Genomic DNA, 22,296 nt, shown 5'->3' on the forward strand with positions numbered 1-22,296 from the left:
GAATAGACTTTACAGGCTTGAAGTAGTGTTAATGGGAAGCCAATATACAAGTGTTATCACACAGTTTTTCTGATGATCTTATCAAGAAATGAGAGGTCCATATATGTTCTCTGGATTTATGATGTACATTTTATTAGCAATTATTTGCTGGGTACTGACAATGTATTCAGATGGTATACATGTGAAAAACAGTCACTGCCCCAAGGAGAGGACAAGCTAATACAGAAGCAGTAAAGCAGGTATATTGAAGTTCTTTGGTAGTGTCATCATTAGATGAGGAACCAGGAGCTCCTCAGAAGTGTTGGAGTGACTGAACAAATGAGATGACACATCGCTAGTGAGAATGACTATCTTAAATCCTGTCCTAAAGCAGGTGTGAACTAGATATTTCCAGAAGCTTAAGCAGGCCCCTCTAAGCTGAGTGGTCATGCAGTTAATGGATGTGCTGTTGTTTTCTCCTACAAACCTGAAAACTGTGTGCTTTCCAAAAATTACATGGCATCAAAAGGAATATAGCATGAAAGATAGAGCAATTGCTTCAGTCAAACCCACTCAATTCAAAGAAATCACACAGAAAAGTGGCATCAGTTTATGCAACAGCTGGAAAAAAAATCACTTTCATTACAGACTTCAGAGAAAGTACCTAAAGTATAAGTGTCACAAATCTGTTCTTGGCAGATCATTGCCTTTAGGAGCTATATTCAGACCACAAGCATGCGGGTCCAATTGCCCCCACCTCAGCGGATGCTAAGGTGTGTCGCAGTCTAGAGGGGCCAGTGCTCAACCCTCTATCTGAGTCCATCTGGCTGTTTCTGACCCTCTCAGCATGTGTCCACCCTACACAATAAGTCCAGCTCTGTGGGCCTTGGGTTTGTGGATTTGGTGTATACAAGCCCATGCTTGAGCGTCCATATTGCACTGTGAATCTAGGTTTAGAGTTCCTGCACGTGGGTCTCATTGCCAAGCTAACACACCCATACTGTGCAACACAGACTTCTTACTAGGGTCTGTGATTCGATCTGTGTCCACACTACAAAATGACAGAGCTTGGAGAAGAGTCCCAGAAGGACTTGGGTTCTGACCTTCCCCTCTCCCCCCCCCCCCCAAAAAAAAAGCTCCTAGGACCCAGGTCCTGAGTGCTTGCTGACCCAAGTCAGAATGATTTTGTGTGAGGATGGAAGGGGTGCGTCAAACCTGAATAAAAGCCCAGGCTGAATGCAGTGTAGACATACCCTTAGGGTCCCAGCCAAAACAAACAAAACAGTCCACAGACAGGAAACAAGATTAAATAAAATCATAATAGAAATGAAAAGAAACCTGTAGGTGGCAAAACCTGTAGGTGGCATCTCTCTCACTTATGAAGGCCATGCAAGAATTTCAGTCTACCACAGAGATCATTGGGTCTCCAATACAAGTCCCAGTCTCTTTCCCTTTCTTGGCCCAGAGGATCTGTGTCTTTATTTGCTGAGTGCAGAGGCTCTGTTGGCTGTCAGACCTCTCTTTGTGAGCTAGGTAGCTCAACAGCCTGCTCCCTTCCCAGGGTTAGCCCTCCCTCCATCTGAGTGAAATTCCCTCCTTTTAACCCCTTTTCCAGTCCTGGCATGATTTGCAGGTGTGAAGGGGTGGGACCACTGTAGTCCAAAGCTGTTCCTTAACCCCTTCCATGATGATATGGCTATATATACCGCATTCCAGTAAGCAGCACTGTATAGATAGATTAGATTAGATAGATAGATAGATAATGCTTTTACATGGGAGGATGAAGAAGATAGTGGATTTACAACAGATTGTGGATAAATCTGAAAGATGCCCCAACTCCAGAAGTGTTATCGTTGAATGACATTTTTGGTCATAGTCAAGGAGAATGTGAATCAGTTGATGCATATATGACTTACATGAGGTGACATGACTCCTTAATTTATGATAGCTTCTATGTAGAATGAACAGGGGAGGCACAGTCTGCTTTAAGAAACTGATTTAACCTGAACCTAATCCACAGATATTTGTAGAAAAGTGAATGCAGAATCAGGATCTGAGTGCCTGAAGGAGCAGCATGTGATATCATTTCAGAAAGAGGAAATTAAAAAAATTAAAAAAAAAAAATAATAATAAAAAAAAAAATGAAGGAGCCCCTAAATACCAAAGAAACAATAAAAAGTTTTCTGACTGACAAAAATTCTTGATCCACAACTCACTAAAGTCATGGAGCCATTCCAACAGGTTTTGGCTTAGCCCCTTAGATGTATTCCAGAACACCAGCCAAGACATCACCCAGCATTTGGTCAGATCTGTCCTTAGTTGATAACTTGTTCCAGTTGTCATGTACAGAACAGGCTCCCAACATCTTCAGAAACCTGAACGTTCATAGAAATATTATCCTAAATCTAACCAAGACTATCTGAAGCTCATTAAATGCATGTTTTAAAATACTACGTGTTTCACATCAAGATTTTGTCCCTGGTAGCATAGACCTTCAATTCCCTATTATTTCTTATTCTGTTTGTAAACTGCCATGTAAATTTATGGCACTGTCTAAATTAATACTTATAGTAATGTGCATCAGTGGTCATCAGCTGATTCCATACAAGAAGCCATTCCAGAATTACCTTTGATCTATCTAGGATCCCTCCTCATTTAGTAATGTGGGAAAGTCGGTGTGGTCAGAATCCTTTGACCATGACTTCGAGGTTGATGTACGTGATGCAGTAGATTAAGCTGACAAAAAAGACCACAGCTGAGACATACACTATCTTTTAATTAACAATAAAAACATCTCACAGCAAATGAAATATAGCAATGAAAAGAGAAAATTCATTCGCTCAACAAATAGTTAAAATAATGTTACATTGTACAGAGGCACAGGTGAGTCCATGATTCCTCCTTCAGGCTGTAAAGAATGAAAAGCTTAATGTGTGACATTGCACAGTCATATTCCATACCCTTTACGTTTCCCCATGTACTGAAGTCCTGTTATGTGCACTGGAGTGTGTTTGCATCTCATTATACCTAATTTAGAGTTCCTAAATTCTCTTTTCTCGGGGTGTGCTGGAAGTAGAGGTGGCTAACCACCACTTTGCAAAATATACAGGAAGCATTTTTTTTCAGGGATATCAGATTTAACTATCTTACTCTGACACACAAAATGAAAAGGATAAAAATGGAGTCTCTGCCTGGTGATATTCACTGCCCTTCTACATGTTTTCCAGATCCAGAACCCTAATACCAACCATTAGACTATTGCTACTACATGAGGGAGGGTGAACCTGGCTCCCAGACAGGCAATTCTAGCTCTACTGGTACCATAATCCTTGATCAGTCCACCATCACTCCAACATTTATCACTTCCTGTGTAAGAGACTGTTGTTACACTGAAGTCATTATTTAGTGGGCTCAGGATCATGAATTAAAACAGAAAAAAACACATCTTCCTGTGAAGATGATTTATAGACTGACAAATTCTCTTGTTGTATGTGTATCTGGAATGCATAGGAGCATGTGAAGAAGGCAGCACTAGCTGTTTAGTTCAATGATTGCCAGATAGACGATTAAAAAAAACTACCTTTCATATCCTTGCATGTTTCTTATCTGGTCAAAGAAGCTTAATCATTACCATCTCTATGACATATTAAAGCAAATCTGAAGCCTTCCACAAAACCATTTGTCTAGATAACTGTTCTCTGCCTGCAAAGTCCAAGTTTTGGTGTGCATTTGTCTACCTTATCTTCGTATGCCCCAAACCCTATGCCCTGCCATCTGGACGAGGGTATTCTGCCCTGTGGGATGGGGAATAGATACTGTGTCCAGACCTGGTGTGTATGTATATTTGTGCAGGGAATACAGTGAGTTAGGGGAACAGCAGATGGAAGTTTTCTGTTTTAAAAGAAGAGGGAACCTGAGCTGTGTCCTAGCCAGGGCTATGATAGAGGGAAAGAGCTCCTGCTTCCCTTCATGGTACCTAAACCCTCATCACAGAGCTCTGTCATCACACAGTACACACGTCACCCCATCCAGCCTGTGAGTATCAGAAATGAGTGTGGCTCTAACAATTCAGCTAGTTCTTGGTGGGGTTGGGCTTCCCTGAAAGTATCTGGAAGCTGAAGTTATGGCTGCATTGTCTGAACCATCCCTGACCATCCCTGAACATATCAAAAAATGTAGTAAATTTTCATCAAAGGTTTACTTACATAGTACCATGTGAATTACTCATATATCCCACTAGTTTTCCTGGGCCATGACAGCTGACCCTATTCCAGGATGTACTGCGTCCAAAATCATTTTTCCCTGCAGTCTCTCACCATTACCTTATGACCATGTCCCTTGCTCTTTTTATAGTATGTGAGCAATCACATGCATGACAGCTGTTCCTCCCTCCCCCATTCAAAGGTCCCAAAAGAATGAATGATGGTTTGAATGGTTACATATGGCACTACAAGTATATAGATAGCATTTTAATGGGTGTATGTTTTGTAGCATTTCTTTATTTGTATTAGTGAGGTGAGAACAATTTCCTTTGGTTTATATGGCAGATTTGTATTTGACACATGATTTCCATCTATTGTTGCATGTATAATAGGAAATGTCCTACAGTAGAGGTCTAACATCAGTATGTACTGGATTGCTGCTATAGGTGTACAATCTTGACCCTAGCAGATATAGTATAGGTGGATATGTATGATTCATCCATTTGCTATAGGCTTCATAGTTTTTTCACCGCACTGGTGGAATAACTTTTTACATTTGACCACAATTTCTTTTTCCTTGGGTAGCATTTGGAAAGGGATTTGTTAAAGCAACACTCCTCTCTTTTGGCTGAATCACATTTCCAAAAGTTCACCCAAACTACTTTTGGAGAACAGGTGGTACAAATCCCTGTTTGGTATCTGAAATTTCTGCTCTACATCTGAGATCCACGTAATAAATTCACAGATTTTAAGGCCAGAATAGACCATTAGATTGTTTAGTCTGACCTCCTGTGTAACACAGAACTTTCACCCAGTTACTCCTGTTTTGAGCCCAGTAACTTGTATTTGACTAAACCGTATCTTCCAGAAAGGCTTCCAGTCTTGATCTGAAGACATCAAGAGATGGAGACTCCACCACTGCCTTTGGTAGTTTGTTCCAATGGTTAATCTCCCTCACTGTTTTTTTTTTTTTTTTTTAAACTGTCTTATTCCTAATTTGAATTCATCTGGCTTTAAGTTCCAGCTAGAGGGATCTTATGTGAGTAGCTCTCCTTGAATGTTCACAAGTAAAATCTGCACTACTTTCTTGTCAAGATGGTGGCATAAAGCAAAATGATGTACAGGACACATTTCAACATCACTTGTTGCACTAACAATTTTTAAGTACATTCCATTCTTATTTGTAGTGACCATTGTATTGTCTTGGAATATTTTACCTTTAATTTGTGGTGTTTTTTCTAATTTATTTTAAAATAGAAAAGTAGAAGAAAAATAATGTGCCTGTTTTCTATCAAAAATTGAGACTTGTTAAAAATTCAGAACACAATAGACTGAATTTTCTGTTCAACTCCATTCATTTAAATCTTTTTGAACACAAAACTGTGAGTACATTAAAATATTTAAGTAATTTAATGTCAATAGGGAAACTAAACCAAGTGACATTTACAGAGAATAGGCCCTTATCCTGAACTCAGTCAAGTCAGTGAGACTTTTGCTACTAAATACAATAGGAGGAGGATTGAGCCAAATATGTAGTCATCATAAATTGTAAAAGGAAATATATTATTATAGCAGATCCTATCATATGTTTTATTGTGAAATATGTGTTCTGCCCGTATTAACAAAGTATATAGCTCCACTTCAATCTGAACAGAAAATATACTCCCCAATAAAGGCAATAAAGAGATATACAGGTTAGAATGGTTATTTAGCCCATCAGTCACTTATCTTTAGAAGCCACATTTCAATTCTAACTCTGCTTAGAAAGGAAATGAATTTTCCATTCTTATTTTAGTCACTAGCAGATAACTGTTCACATTTCAGTGAACTGTTTGCTGCACAGTTAGCAATACATGATCAGATGCCCAGCACCAGAATAGTTATATGACATTTTAAAGACAAGATCTAGACTCATTTTCAGATTTGAGGATGTGGAGATATGGCCTTATAACTATCTGTACTATTTCATATTTTTCTCCTGAGCACAAGATAAATATATAATATCCTCAATACACGTGAGTGTTTACTATTCTTAAGTAAGTCTGTGATAAATTATTATGGTTTTATTGTCATGGTAAGTAACTACTTTCAGTTCATTACTGACTATATAAAGGCCATTCAGTGCACTTTTATGTGAGTCAGGGCTACTTGCGGGCTGATTCCATAGCTTGGAGTGAGTCTTTCACAATTTATTTCTTCAGTTTTTCAAATTTGGTGTTTTTAATGTCTTTTTGCTTACATAGGAAATTGGATTTAAAGAAAAAAGGGCATTCTGGATTGTCTCGATCCAGACCAAGTGTTACATAAAACTCATACATAATTTTATTTTCATTAAAGTATTTAATAAATCATAATCAGGATGATTCAAATATTAAATTAATTCAGATAGTGACTAAAAGGTGATAATTCCTGCAAGATTACAGAAAGAAATAAAAATACCTGTATTTCTTATGAAAAACTGATAATTTGGTGGATTTAATATTTTTTATTTATATTACTTTTTAATTGCACATTAATTTTGTTTTTGCAGCAATGATTTTTAACCAAAATAGCTTCATTGTCAGAGGATTTACTAGAGATATACATATATTTTTGACATAATATTTTGAATTTGTTCTTCTTGACATCTTATGTTTGTGTGCAGTTTGCATCTTTTTTTAATTTTTCAAATGTAACAGATTTTGACTTTTTGTGTTACATTTTTCTATTTTTTTTATTTTTCGGGGCTAGTGGTTATATTTTGTTTTTTTTAATTTTGAAGAATCTGCTGTTTTTGAATTCTCTTTTTTCCCTTTATTCTTCTCACTATGACCCCAGGAGCCAACACAAAGAAAAGCGCAGATGATATAACCAATAATGATCGCGGTGAAGATGAAGGTATTTTTTTTTCCAAGCTCGACCCTGATGCATGAACATAAACTTCTTCTTTTTATTATTATTATTTCAACATGATTTTTCCCCCTTATTTGACAAAAGTGCACTTCAATGTGCTCATTTATTTTCTTCTTGTTTTGGAAACCATTTTTATTTTTTTATTTTTAAAACCTAAATTAGCGTATAGATGACTGTAGCTCCCTTGTGAGATAAGTATAAAGGTTATCCCTAAATATGTGTGAAGTGAGTAACATGCATAAATATTATTTACAACCAAATGTTTCCCTCCACCCCTCACTGTTGCATAGGAAAAGAAAATGGAATTTAAAAACTTGCATGTGTTCTTCCTCCTTTCTACCTCTAATACATTGTGTAAGTTCACCTTGCTTTATGAAACTCATGAAACAGCACATGTTATTTCTACCATTCTTCTTTCCCTCCCCAGATGCACAAACTATATGGTGGATGCAATTGCTTTGAAACTCGTCTGTGGTGTTTTTATTTAATTTGCTTCTTGGTACATGTTTTATTTCTAGGGTACAAAAATAAAGGACGCCTATTGATGATGCTTCACTATTTTCTCCTATAATTAGCCAGTTTTCTAGGCTATATTTTATCTGAGCCTGACCCAAATCCCATTGAAATCAGTGATGATCTTTTCAATGACCTCTGGGAAAGTTGGATTGGATCCATTGAAAGGAAATGCTAAAGTTCACAGGAAGTATCATAAAAAGTGTTACAATGAGATAGTTTTGTTTCCTTCTTTGGCAGTGAAGGTTTTTAGGATCTTTTAAACATGGAAAAAAGTCATGAAATTTCTCTCTGTACTCAGCCTTGCTTCTTACTTAAGTTATACTGACTATCCATTTTCATTTAAATACTCGTCAGATTTTTACATCTGAATGAATGAATGAATTAGTTACATTAATTACCCCTGAATTAGGGCTCACATTACAGCCCTTGGTAGTTTGAGAATAGTTTGTAGATGTAATAGAGTACAGAAATTTAGCCCAAATTCCTTATACCTGGCCATTTCTAAGTGTTATTTCATATCTTGCTCCCGTGGTCTTATATCTGACACCAGCTCAAATAGTTGGGTTACAATTCTTTTCTCTTTCCTTCGGAGTTGTGTACACCACAGTGAAGTCACTCTTAATCTCCTCTTTTCTTGAGAGTTCAGTCCTGCTGTATTTACTCTAACCTTTTAAAGGACAGTAACTCAAATCTCTGGCCCTTGTATCATATCAGTTGCCCTCCACTGTACCTTCTTCATTGCTGTAATATACTTTCTTTCCAATAAGTGGACCAGAATTGTACACAACACTCTAAAAGAAGCCTCACTCTTGCCCAAATAACACCCTCTCTTTTATAACTGATACAAGAAATGAATTTCTAACTGACAGTACCATGACTTGTGACACCAGATTGTATAACCAGTTAGAAGAAACAAAAACAATTTGAAAGGTAGACATATACTATATTATGATCAATAATTGTTTTATTAATGAGAATACCTATTCTAAGGCTAAGTAATATCCTAAAGTCCACAACAGAGGGAATAAATAGTTCATTCATTATTTTAAAAATATATTATCACTTTAGATATAAACAGGTTGCTAGTAAAGTGTGATGGATTGAGTGCCTTCATTTTTGTCCAGTTCTGCTCCCATTGATGTCAAATAGTAAAACTCCCTTTGACTTTGATGTTGTAAGATCAAGCCTTTAGGTAACACTTGGTAATAAGAGAAGATTAAAGAAAACAAATTATTTTACATGGTTTCATGCTTTCTAGTGCTGTTCTTGAGGTTCCATTGACATAGAAACCATTTTAGTATCTGTTATATTTCAAGGGCTAATCTGAGCCTGTGCAATAGTCATCAAATATGCTTTCCAGTACTTCACTGAGCAGAGTACAATATTCATCATTGTGTTATGTTCTTTTGTTTAGATATAGACTAGAACAGAGAATTCCTGGGTTTTAATCTAGTTCTTTACCAGCAAGATCATCTACCTTGTCACTTTGATTAGGCACAACATGACACTAAAAGCTTCATTTTGTTTGGGAACAAAATCTTGATGTTGAGTACTAGGCTACTCCTATTTGTTAACTCCTAGACAGGTTTGAACAGGAGATGATTTGCCATGTTTAGGTTTTTTTATTTGGATAATTTAATGTTAAGATGTTGCCTGTTATTGCAGTAAGAAATGCAGCTTTATACTTTCCACAAAGATGTCTCTCAGTTGCTGGGGGAATGGGAAGACTGTATCAATGGTATCATTTTATGATTTAATGTATTGGTTTATCTGGATTAGTTAGAATTTTGTGTTGAGAATATTCTAATAGTGACACCAATTACTGTGCAATTTAATTTTCTATTGAGGCTTCTCATTTATCTTACAGTTAAATTTCTTACACACTATAGTACTTTCCCAGTGTTCTGAGAACATTCCTTATGAAACTATACTTGGAAGTAACAAACAAGTACCAAAAACAATTTCTCAGCCTCTAAACCCACTGAGTTTAACGTAGATCACTCTGAAGTGACCTAAGTACAAGCACAGAGGAAAGCTAGTTGACTGAAGAGCTGTAGATAAAATTGAAAATATGGGGAAAAGAAATTATTTTAATAGCACTTTTGTGAAAAAGCAACTATCTATTTTGTTTCAATATTTTTATTACTTTATTGTGTCTTCCTTACTTGCATTTTTTTCCAGACATTCATGATCAGAACAACAAGAAACCTGTTATGGTCTACATCCACGGGGGATCTTACATGGAGGGTACTGGCAACATGATTGATGGGAGCATTCTAGCAAGCTATGGAAATGTCATTGTTGTAACTCTCAACTACAGGCTGGGGGTTTTAGGTAAGTGACTCATTTCTTAAACAGAAAAGTACTAAATGTGCATTGGAATAATTAGGTGGAGTTTCCATTTAACTAGCTAATTTGATAGAAATGTTTTATTGTTGAGTGCATCCATTGATCTATTGCAACTTCTTGTAAGAATATTTGGACCAATTTTGTGTTGTAAAAGAGAATATACTTGTGGGTGCATAGCTCCCATTTTAATCGTATTACTTGCATTGATTTAATTTTGAACCCCTTTTGATATTTTGTGAAGTTTTTGTTAATTGAACTATGCTGATTCTTCCCTTACTATAAACAGCTGCCTTCACCTTCAACAAAAATTACTTTTTTGGGGGGAGAGGGGAGGGGCTATATTCTCATAAATCTAAAATGTCACCATAACATCATTTTACTCCTCTTGGCTCAGTGACTTCACCAGTTCTGAGTTGTATGTGTTTTCATACAAAATCTTCTCCATTTCACATATAAAGAAGAGGAGAAGTCAGCAAAAAGTATCACTCCTCAAGTTTCAGAGTAACAGCCGTGTTAGTCTGTATCCGCAAAAAGAAGAACAGGAGTACTTGTGGCACCTTATGCTCTAATAAATTTGTTAGTCTCTAAGGTGCCACAAGTACTCCTGTTCTTCTTATCACTCCTCAGAGTTCTAACACTGTGTTAAGGACATAAGGGGTGTTTAGCTGTTGGGGTTTTTTTATTTTGTTTTGGCAGAAGTGGAGATTTTTATGATTGTATACTAATACAAAATATGTTCACTTTGGTGGAGTTGGTTGCAGCAAAAAAAGGTCTATAATGTCAAGGAGTGATATAATTTTTCTTCGTGAATATCACAGAATGATTCCTCCATACACCTGAGTTAATATGTTGAGTGAAGTTACTTTTGCTGCTCACTAGCATAGGCAAGAGCAGCCTGCCCAATATGTTGGCATCATTTTAAATGTTAGATTCAATTAAATGAGCTCCTTTGAGCTATGATATTACTAAGCTACCCGAAATGTTCCTTTTTCTTCCTTCTGTTACTATGTTATGCTCCTAATGCATGGACCATATTCCATTTTTCAATGTAAAATTAAGGCAAACCTTTACTCATGCCAGTAGTCTCCTTGATCAGGCCTAGAAAATCAATTTGAATGCAAACAATGAAGAATATAGTCTATGGATACATAATTTTTGCTAGAGTTTACATATCTTCAGCATTTGTGACCATATAAGGTAAGTCACAGTGATATTTCTAGGTGTGGTCTTACTATGTATATATTGCTAGCAACTCAGCTTTATGTATATATGTTCTTAGTGTGGAATGGAGGAAGTTCTTTCACTTGATTCAACTATTGTACTTGATATGGTTGATATGGTTAAGGTGTTTAGCAAATAAACAAACAACAAAAAATCTCCAGCTACTCAGAATAATGGAAATTTTTTCCCATGCCCTCTCCCTCAATCTGTTGTTCAGTGATTTAAAATATGAAAGAATAGTTTCTTAACATCAGAAGCAGCATTAAAACTTAAAGCTATGATTTCTCAAAAAGGCTTCGGTGGTCATATGCAATACTGTTGAGGGACATAAAAGCACAAAAACCTAATTCAAGCATAAAGAATAGCAAGAAAATAAGTGCACAGTTGTGGAGATGCAACCCTCTTTTTAACTGCACATGTGTATTTTAAACAGAGAGGATGCAAACCACACACCTAATCCTAGGGGTGCCCCCTTGTAAGGAATTATGAATGATTGAAAAGTTCTCTTTGTAATGTTTTCCTTTGTTTCTTACAAGTGAAATTACTCAAGGATTAAGATGATTATGACTATTTAAAAAAAATGCATCCCAGTCTGAGGAAATGGAAGAATCTGCCATATTTACCTCTATAAATCTTAACAACCTCCTGTTGTCTGTATTTAGATGGAAGAGAGATGAGAGAAGGTGTTTTTACCTTGCTAGCTTGGTATACAGGTATAACAATCTAAAACAATATCTATGAGGAATTTAAGGGGATTGCAAAAATAGAACTTTGTATTTTAACTTTTTTCTCTACCTCAGTAAATATAAGCTTTGTGATGCTACAGATTTTATTCTTGGTTCCAAAAGGCCCATGTTCAAAAGGGCAAAAGGTCCATTCAGAATATGCATATAGCACCCGGATACATTCAGAAAGCAAATAGGAGGGGGAAATGTTTCAAAACCATATTGTTCCTCTTCCCTTCTGTCTTCTTGTGCCATTGTGTAATCTGATATAGCCCTTGAGAAGGCATTTGGCTTCTGTTAACATATTGGATGGAGAGAAATTTGGAATGGAAGATGTTAGGCCCACTGCAGAGAATTCTGAAAGAGTATTGGATGTAGAAACAAAAGAGAGGAACTGTATTTCTTCAAATAAATGAGTTCATAGAAAATGTATGTTCAGTAACAAAACAAAGATAGAGTTAAAACAAAAAGAATTAAATACCTAATAAGTGCCAACAACTTAAAAAGGAGAGTTTAAGATTTTATTTTAAATCTCAAAAGTGTTCAGGAAAACACTATGAATTCATTTTAATTATTTTGAGGGAAGTGTGCCTGCTACATATAACTGATCTAGATGTTGGATGGCTCCAAATTTGGGAGGAGGATAGTATTTGGATCCAGAGTTTCAATTCAGTTGCAGCTTAAATCATTTCATGTCTCTCCTCCTGCCCCTCCCCCATTGTGTTTTAGTACTTTTTTAGTTTTTTCTATGTGGATACACCCATAGCAGATGACTATTACAGAAATGTAATTTGTACTTGTTGTTGTTGTTACTGCTAAGATTCTCACCCCATGATTTTTTTTTTCTTTTAATCTGTATTATGCCATCAAATGCAAGAAAAATAAAATACATATCAGTATGGAAGATATGGATAATATGCTGTAATATAACTCAGACAAATCCCAGTTCATCAGAATGAATGATCCTAGAAAAAAAAATCCATTGTAGAGATTACCTGTGTTTATGCATCTATGTATTTCAATCAAATCTCTTCATAAATTAAAGGAAAAGAAAACATATAGGAACTACATTATCTATCTGATTGTCTTTTCTCTAAAAATCTGCATACCAACAAAAGTCATAGAGATGTCTTTCTGTCTATCTATCTTAAACAACACAGACTTTTGGTTTACTGCATTGTGATTTTCATTTACTTTGGTACTGCCTCATTGATTAATTCCTGCGTGATAACCACAGCACTGAAATTTGACAAGAGTGGTTCATGAAATCTGTGGTTGCTCTGTCTCTTTTTTTAAAGATCATAAGCTGCAGAGAAGACCCCTTATAACAGGAAACTTTATTACTGTATATGCATGATAGACTCCTAGGATTTCAGAAATATGGGTAAGAGAATGCCTGCAGACACCATGCAGATGAAAAAGAATTGTGTCTTTCATAGACTTCGATCTGCACACCCACTTCGCTACAATTTCCCACCTTTTAAACAAGTGAAATGGTAATTCTTTAAGTCTTATGTCGCCAGAAATCATCCGTCATGGATCAAATGCAAACTTCGTTTGTATAACAAATTCAGTCGGGTGACAGCAACCTGTAAACCCTATGAAGAAAGGGCTCCTCATTACTGCATTTGTGATACAAATATCCTTTTATTTTTCTCTAAGAAATTAAGAGCTAGGCTTAGCTCTGAGTGAGAATTATCTGTAGAAGCTATGCCCCCATCTGAACAGCAGGAAAAAGTATGGTATAAGAGTCACAATTCCACCCTTCTGCCTCTTGCTCTTCAGGAAAGCAGATTACTGCAGCCCGGGAACGGTTGTAGCTTACTTCCTCTCTGTGTGTTCATGTAGATCTACTGGCAGATTGCGGAGTGGAGCCAAGTTTCTGCCTACCCCTGTTTTGCCCCCACTTGATCACAGTGCAGAGCAGTGGGAGTGCAAAGGCTGCACTCCCTAGAGTGCTGGGAGCCACAGTGTGAACAGCCCTAATGCGGTTGTGCTATGATTAGGAGGCCGTTACTCCTCTCTGAGGTCATATTTGGGCTAATCAAAATCTACCCCTAATGAAGTACCCAGAAATGGTGAAATAGAAAACAGCTTGGCTGTGGTCTCATCCTTTGCTTCAACTTAGATGAGAAGGCATTGCCTTTATAAGAGTTGCAATTGAATCCGAATTTTGCAAACCATGTATGATAATTGGGAATTCAATGTATCAGGAGAGTTAGGCAAAATGGAGCTCTGCAGGAGCTTAGCTTCAGCTCTGTTGTATCAGCGACATGCTAGAAATTCAGTAAATGTGGAAGTTTGGATATTAAGATTCAATAAATCTGGACTTTCATGTATTAATTTTAGTTGATTCCTCCTATTTATAATATGACTGTTTTGCTTTAACAAGAAACAGGATTTCCCTTCCCTACCTACAAACTCTTTGTGTTCATGACTTGTTTTCAGTATTACACGGAGCAGATACAGACAGAACAGGGATTACTATTATTATTACTTTATTTTGGAATGACCTGAATTAGCCTGTGGTGAGTCATGTACATGGTAAGTCCTAGACTTGCTTGTGAAACAGTGGAAATGAGCTCCAATGAATGTGAGCTCCGAAGAGATGTAACATTAACAAAAAGATGGATTGTCTGAGCTATTTTTGTGCAATTTAATTTAGAGATGCTCTATGCAATGGTTTCATGTGGTTGGAAACAAAAATATTCAGCACCATCCACAAAAGACAATATGCACTAATGTAAACTTAGTGTTTGTGTGAAAGACTGACCTATAATTCTTGTGTTCTAGAAATATGACATGAGGTTTCTGGAAACTAGCATATAATGAAATGCCTAATGCAATAAATAAGACATGCTCAGGGTTGGAAATAATGAATTCTATTTCATATTTCCAAAAGCAACTCAAAGTTTTACATTTCCTTCCCCAAGACAACCAAAACATGCAGAAAAGAATAGCCTGCCTTTTCTCTACCTGATTTTTATTTTATTCTTCAATTTTATATGCTCTCTGCTTTAAGCAAACTTCCCTTTTACCAGGGAAAAACCAGTATTCAATCATGGGACTCCATTATTAATGGACAACAATAAATAAACCATGTTTGGGTCCTGCATGTTACTCAGCACTCTAACAGGTTGTTGAGTGTCCGCAGCTCTCAGTAAGTGCCCTGTTTCTAAGTTCAAGCCTCAGTCCACTGGAATGGTCAATATTATGCCATATTTAGGAACTGGTTGAATAAAAGAATACATGTAGCTTGTAAAATGTGGAAGTACAGTGTTTTAGACCATTCTGAGATTATATATAAAAGAATCAGGTCCTTAGAGAAGTACACTGATTATTTTGATAGATGAAGGGAAGCTCCCATCTATTGCCACTGACAAATTGGTGGGTTCCCTAAGAGAAAACTGGAATAAAATTCTACTTTGCTATAAATAAGTATGTTGTAGAAATTTGGGAACTCATTTCCCCCAAGTCATATATATGACCAAAATAAAAACAAATTCAGATTTCCAAACCAAAATAATTATTGAATAGCTACATATAGGGAGCTCGTAACATGCTATTTCATGCACCTCTTTTAGATAATGCTAGTTTATGAAGAAATGTTCTGGAAGTGATACTCTTTGGTATGCTTTCAGAAAAATGCCCAAGTTAGCAATGCTCTAAAGGAGCCTGAATCTTCTTTTCAAAAATACTTTTTATTTCCAGTGACCAGCCAAAATGCACAACTTGGATTATATGCACTAAGAGGTTACACTTAAAATCTTCGTTACATCTAGAGCAGAGCAGATTCCTTTTTGCTGACAGGTTCATAGCAGTATCCTAGGGTGTGTTAGACTTACTTTTAAGATCATTTTCTTTTTCATTTAACACATATAATTGTTATTCCTTTTGGGAGGATTCCTTATGGGTTTCTTTAATTCAAGACTTGCATTTGTTCTAAAGCTAATTACTCAGAGTTTTAAGTTTTAAGAATGTTCAGATTGAAGAGAGAGAGAGAGAGAGAACAAGAATAGCAGAGGCTACGTGCTCCTTTTAAAAGTGAATGTCGCTTTTTTTGAAAAAAGCTGGGTTGTAGCACTGTTTACAGTTTGTCTTCAAAGGCCCAGATTGTGGCCTGATTGCATGCCCACTTAATGCCATGTCTCCTCTACAGAGCCTATGTTGGCATAGTGCCTCCCAGTAGATGTCCAGCATAAAATGACAGAAGGAGTTCTGTTGGCATAGTAATACCACCTCCCCAAATGACATTAGCTAAACTGACAGAAGTACTCTTCTGTTGGCTTAGCTGCATTTATACTGGAGGTTTGCTGGCATAGCTATGTTGACTAGGAGGTATGATTTTTTTTCCCCAGACATGTAGGTGACACAATACACCAGAAAAACTTTGTAGTGTAGACCAGGTCTTGGGGTTTTAACCGGGAGGAAGGTTCTTTCCCTACATGCTATCATATGGCCTTCCTATATCTCCACTGGCGGTGTTAAGAGATAATGGGGCTGATTATGTCATCTCCCTTCCCCCACTCTGGAAGTGGGCAGAGCTGAACTGGTACAGGGAACTAGGTAATGAACTGCTATGGGTATGGACCAGTGATAGATTACCACCCCATGGGAGTAAGCAATGTGGTGGGACTGCACAGTTCCCATGGGGTGGACCTTCTAGAGGACAGATTGTTTTAAGATAAATTATTATTTATTATTTGTATTACCATAGTATCTGGAAGCCCTCATCATGGACCACGATCCCATTGTGCTAGCACCGTACAATCACAGAACAAAAAGATGGTCCCTGGCTCAGGGCACTTACAATCTAAGTACAAGACAAGAGACAGCAGATGGATACAGACAGATGGAAGATTACAAGTAAACAATGAGATAATATTAGCATGATAAGCAAGTGGTCTCTGCATATGAGCAGCCTAACAGTTGTGAAGTTTTATGTAGGCATCGCAGCAAAACAGAATTTTGAGGAGGGACTTGAAAGTGGCGCAGAGAGGGACTTGAATGTGGTGAGTCTAGCACTGCCTCACCTATATTCCTCAGCTCTAAACTGGAGGTCTCCTAACCTTTTCAGTCCCTGGCCTGTCTTACATGAGTGTCACTCATGGTGTCAGTTAATGCCAGTTGTCATGGTTATTTTATGACCTGAAGCAATACCACAAGTCTACTTCCAAATTCTAACTGAATAATTCTTACTGATCATGTAAATTCGTATTCATGGTTCATGATATAACTTCCATTAGCCTTAGCTGTAATGATGTATGTTGTTCACTGACTTTTTGAATCATGTTTTCGTGTTTTGGTTACAGTGTTGAAACACAGAAATTAAAGATGTACAAGATTCACTGAATCATCTTCTTACTGTTACCCAGGGTGCTTTCAACCCAAAGCTCTTGGTAATCTTTACTCTGTGCGAGGAGGTGTCAGGAAATAAATCAGGGGAGACACGGTCGTCCGACCGATAGATGGGTGGCACAAACAGGACAACACAAGAGTGCTTTCACTTAAAGCTAAACTTTACTTAATCTCAAGCACTTACACACGTCCACAACAAGATTAGTAAAACACCCCCAACCCTTGAAGGAATGCCTAACATAGTGAATGCTAATGGGAAGGGGGTAGGTTTAGCGGATAAAATAAAAAAAGAACAAGTTAAAAATCACTTAGAAAAGTTAGATGCCTGCAAGTCACCCGGGCCTGATGAAATGCATCCTAGAATACTCAAGGAGCTAATAGAGGAGGTATCTGAGCCTCTAGCTATTATCTTTGGAAAGTCATGGGAGACGGGAGAGATTCCAGAAGACTGGAAAAGGGCAAATATAGTGCCCATCTATAAAAAGGGAACTAAAAACAACCCAGGTAACTACAGACCAGTTAGTTTAACTTCTGTGCCAGGGAAGATAATGGAGCAAGTAATTAAGGAAATCATCTGCCAACACTTGGAAGGTGGTAAGGTGATAGGGAATAGCCAGCATGGATTTGTGAAGAACAAATCATGTCAAACCAATCTGATAGCTTTCTTTGATAGGATAACGAGCCTTGTGGATAAGGGTGAAGCGGTGGATGTGGTATACCTAGACTTTAGTAAGGCATTTGATACGGTCTCGCATGATATTCTTATCGATAAACTAGGCAAATACAAATTAGATGGGGCTACTATAAGGTGGGTGCATAACTGGCTGGATAATCGTACTCAGAGAGTTGTTATTAATGGTTCCCAATCCTGCTGGAAAGGCGTAACGAGTGGGGTACCGCAGGGGTCTGTTTTGGGACCGGCTCTGTTCAATATCTTCATCAACGACTTAGATATTGGCATAGAAAGTACGCTTATTAAGTTTGCGGATGATACCAAACTGGGAGGGATTGCAACTACTTTGGAGGACAGGGTCATAATTCAAAATGATCTGGACAAATTGGAGAAATGGTCTGAGTTAAACAGGATGAAGTTTAACAAAGACAAATGCAAAGTGCTCCACTTAGGAAGGAAAAATCAATTTCACACATACAGAATGGGAAAAGACTGTCTAGGAAGGAGTACGGCAGAAAGGGATCTAGGGGTTATAGTGGACCACAAGCTAAATATGAGTCAACAGTGTGATGCTGTTGCAAACAAAGCAAACATGATTCTGGGATGCATTAACAGGTGTGTTGTGAGCAAGACACGAGAAGTCATTCTTCCGCTCTACTCTGCTCTGGTTAGGCCTCAGCTGGAGTATTGTGTCCAGTTCTGGGCGCCGCATTTTAAAAAAGATGTGGAGAAACTGGAAAGGGTCCAAAGAAGAGCAACAAGAATGATTAAAGGTCTTGAGAACATGACCTATGAAGGAAGGCTGAAAGAATTGGGTTTGTTTAGTTTGGAAAAGAGAAGACTGAGAGGGGACATGATAGCAGTTTTCAGGTATATAAAAGGGTGTCATAAGGAGGAGGGAGAGAACTTGTTCACCTTAGCCTCTAAGGATAGAACCAGAAACAATGGGTTTAAACTGCAGCAAGGGAGGTCTAGATTGGACATTAGGAAAAAGTTCCTAACTGTCAGGGTGGTTAAACACTGGAACAAATTGCCTAGGGAGGTTGTGGAATCTCCGTCTCTGGAGATATTTAAGGGTAGGTTAGATAAATGTCTACTAGGGATGGTCTAGGCAGTATTTGGTCCTGCCATGCGGGCAGGGGACTGGACTCGATGACCTCTCGAGGTCCCTTCCAGTCCTAGAATCTATGAATCTATGAATTGACTTCAGTGGAGCTATGCTGATTTACACCAACTGAGAATCTGGCCCACTGTTTCTGATATTCATGACCTTTTCCAGACCACCAACATTCATTGTTTGCAAAAAGATTATCAACGTCAGGGTTGGCTCCAGGTGCTTGGGGCGGCGATCTGCAAGAGGCGGCATTCCGTATGTTTTTGCTGCCCCGAGCAGTGCGCCGAATTGCCGCCACGGACGGCGGGGGCAGTCCATATGCCGTTAGGGTGGCACGCGCGTTTCTGCGGCAGCAGCAATTCGGCGCACGGCTTGGGGCGGCAAAAACAGTAGAGCCGGCCCTGATCAAAGTTCAGTCATATCGATATCAATCATTCAGTTATCTATCTAAAAAAGTGTTATGTTTTGTGGTATGCTTCGTACAAATGATGCCATGGTGAAAATATTACGAATACTTTTGATAAGATAATATAGATCACTGAAGGCTCTGCTACTGCATTATGTGGCCATTTCAGTGTTATAAAAATTGATTACATTTTTGCATGTTACACTTTTGCATGATTAGATATATTAGACAAAATTACTTCATCAATCCCAGCTATTCATAAATATTAATAGATGTGTATAAGCATGAGCGTACACATGTATTGTAAACACATGGCTTCTTCCTGGTGCTTCCTTGTGGCATTGGGCAGCCCTACAGGTAGGCCCTCACCTCAATTGCCCTTTTGAGTCCCCAGTAACTCCATGGAAACTGATTATCAGGTCCATTAACATAGTTTATTAACAAACAATACTCCAGGCAGTCCATAACAAGCATCTCAAAACATAGTCTATATCACCCCAGCACATATATTCCTTAAAACGCAGTTTCATTCTCACCAGACCCTGGTGTTTTCTGCCATACCTCCATCCCTCTGCCTGGACAGCCACTTTAGCCCTTCCATCTGGGGTGCAACTCCACTCTTCCCAGCAGGAACTCCTACAGCATCTCTGATGGATGCATCTTTCACTCACCCTGGTCCTCTGACCATTCTGCAGGGTCCGGCTCTCCCGCAAGGAGACATGAGTGGGTAAGCCCTTCTGCTGCTTCTCCTTCCTTCAGCCCTCTTTGGCCATTGGCTCCAGCTTTCCAGCTTAGAGTCAGCAGGCATCTCCCTCTGCTGTTCCTCCTGCCTTCAGCCCTCTCCATCCTTCAAGCCCTACCCCTTTCACTTGGGGGAGGCAGCTGGCAAACCCCTCTTGCTGCTCTCCTGTCTACAACCTTCTCCCAGGAACCACCTTTTGTTTCTGGCATCTCTCATCTTCTGTTTTTCTCCTGTCTGACTCCAACTGACTGAACCAATCTTCTGTGATTCTTCAGGTCTTTTTTCTCACCAGTGTCCCACCCTCTTTATTGACCCAACTGAGAGCTCCTAGACTGGAATAGAAGAGCTGAGCCCAGTTTAATTTAATGGACCAACTACCCTGTTGCATGTATTACTGACAACTTTGTATTACTGACAATGTAGGGCCTATTGTCAAAATTGTGTTTTAATATTTCTCAGATCATATTGTCTTACATAAAGCTTGTGAAGTTGACCTGGTAATTCAGTTTATAAAACAAATCTCAGTGTATGAAATGTGAAGGACATTTTGCTGGTTATAGTATTCAAAAATATCTTATCTTAATTTTCTTCTGCAAATGAGATCTGCTGTCCTACCAGTGCCATCGCTGAATAAAAAGGGCTAAACTAATTGTGCTGGTGAATTATATATTTACAATAAATGTAATGTGTTATCAGTTGGCTGCTTGTTAACCTAATTACATCTTCAACCTACTGTTTATATACGGTAACATGGTAAAGTCTCCACAATTCCAACACTTTCTGAAGATCTGCAGTAACAGTAAAGTAAATTCTGCTGTGTCTAGATAAATTGCCTAAAACAGCATTCTGTTCTGAAAAGTGTATATGGAAAAATGGTATCTTCCTCCTCAACATCTCTACTGCCTGTGTGTATGCAGAGTCATATATGCTTAGCATCACTTTTTTTTTTCGTTGATACTTTGTACTCTGTTAACACTGCAGCAGAGCAGAAATGGCTATAGAAGGGAGAGCAGGATTCTGGTCCTTCTCACACATCAGGTCCTTAGATACAATTATGTAAATCTATTGCAGGCAATTAGTTACACAGGTATAGTAATGGGGTTGTCTGGTTGTAACTGAAGGCAAAATTTGGCCTATACACTCTTTGTCACTCATGGTGATACGTGAGAGGGAAAAGAACAGATATTAACATTCAGAGTTTGTGGGATACAAGTTAGGAAAAACTGAACATCTTCTTGTAAACTGAGCAAATAAGTCACTGTGCCACAATAAATATAGGTCCTCCTGATGTTATTTTTAGAGTCACTTTTCAGAGTTGAATCACGCTTTAAACCTCAACATCATTATTATTATTGTATTTGATTTTTAGTTCAGTAATTCAGACCTACATATTCTTGCCATTTGTTAAAAATTTGCAAGAAAAGGTCAAATTAGGGTCAAATTTTGTTATTGTGTGTACTCTTGCTGTACCAATGGATGGTGGTAGATGTGTATGAATAGCTTAGAGCAAAGTCTGGCACTTATTGTTCAGTGACTGTATTGGACCCATTATGGGGTTTTGTATTAGTGTGACTAAATTCAGGAATTGACTTGATAACAGTGAAAACCGGCTATAAAGCAAAAAGAATGGCTTTACAGTCATCATGTTAATCAGTAATAAAAGAATTGTAATAATGACAAAAGCTTTTGAGCTTACCCTACTATGACTATAAAATGAGCTAACAAGTTATTGGGGAAAGGACTTTAAAGGCTCAAGTAAGTAAAACTTACTCTAACCTGCTTATCATGGCTAATACAGGATATGTAACACTGAAACAGAAATAATACTTCTGCAATACAACCTTCCATTTCGTCTTTGCTGTTGGCAGATGTATTTAAACCTGGAGTTATACTTGTCCTTTTCACAATTACAGGATTTCAGCATCAGTTCTAGGGGGCAAAAAACAGAGTTACTGATTACTCATGCTTCTGAGGACTTGGCCTACTCCAGTGTGTCTCTCAAAAATGTAATCTTGCAGAAAAGAAAGACTTTATAAATTATCCAGTTGTCAATTTCCCTTTCATGCTTATCTAAGCCTATGATGACCAGGAGGCAGTTATGCAGGAAATTTTGTGGCAG

General features: G+C 37.9%; 1 protein-coding gene across 3 annotated transcripts in view; it reads left to right on the forward strand.

Moving 5' to 3' along the window:
- NLGN4X (neuroligin 4 X-linked) overlaps positions 1–22,296 on the forward strand; it is a 268,032-nt gene that overhangs the window by 150,718 nt on the left and 95,018 nt on the right. For all 3 annotated transcript variants that reach the window (XM_054008284.1, XM_054008274.1, XM_054008291.1), the window contains one exon: positions 9,771–9,923. In XM_054008284.1, the coding sequence (XP_053864259.1) occupies positions 9,771–9,923 (153 nt within the window). The remainder of the gene's footprint in view (positions 1–9,770; positions 9,924–22,296) is intronic.

The sequence above is a fragment of the Malaclemys terrapin genome, chromosome 1 (genome assembly GCF_027887155.1).
Source record: "Malaclemys terrapin pileata isolate rMalTer1 chromosome 1, rMalTer1.hap1, whole genome shotgun sequence".
NCBI classification, from domain to species: domain Eukaryota; kingdom Metazoa; phylum Chordata; order Testudines; family Emydidae; genus Malaclemys; species Malaclemys terrapin.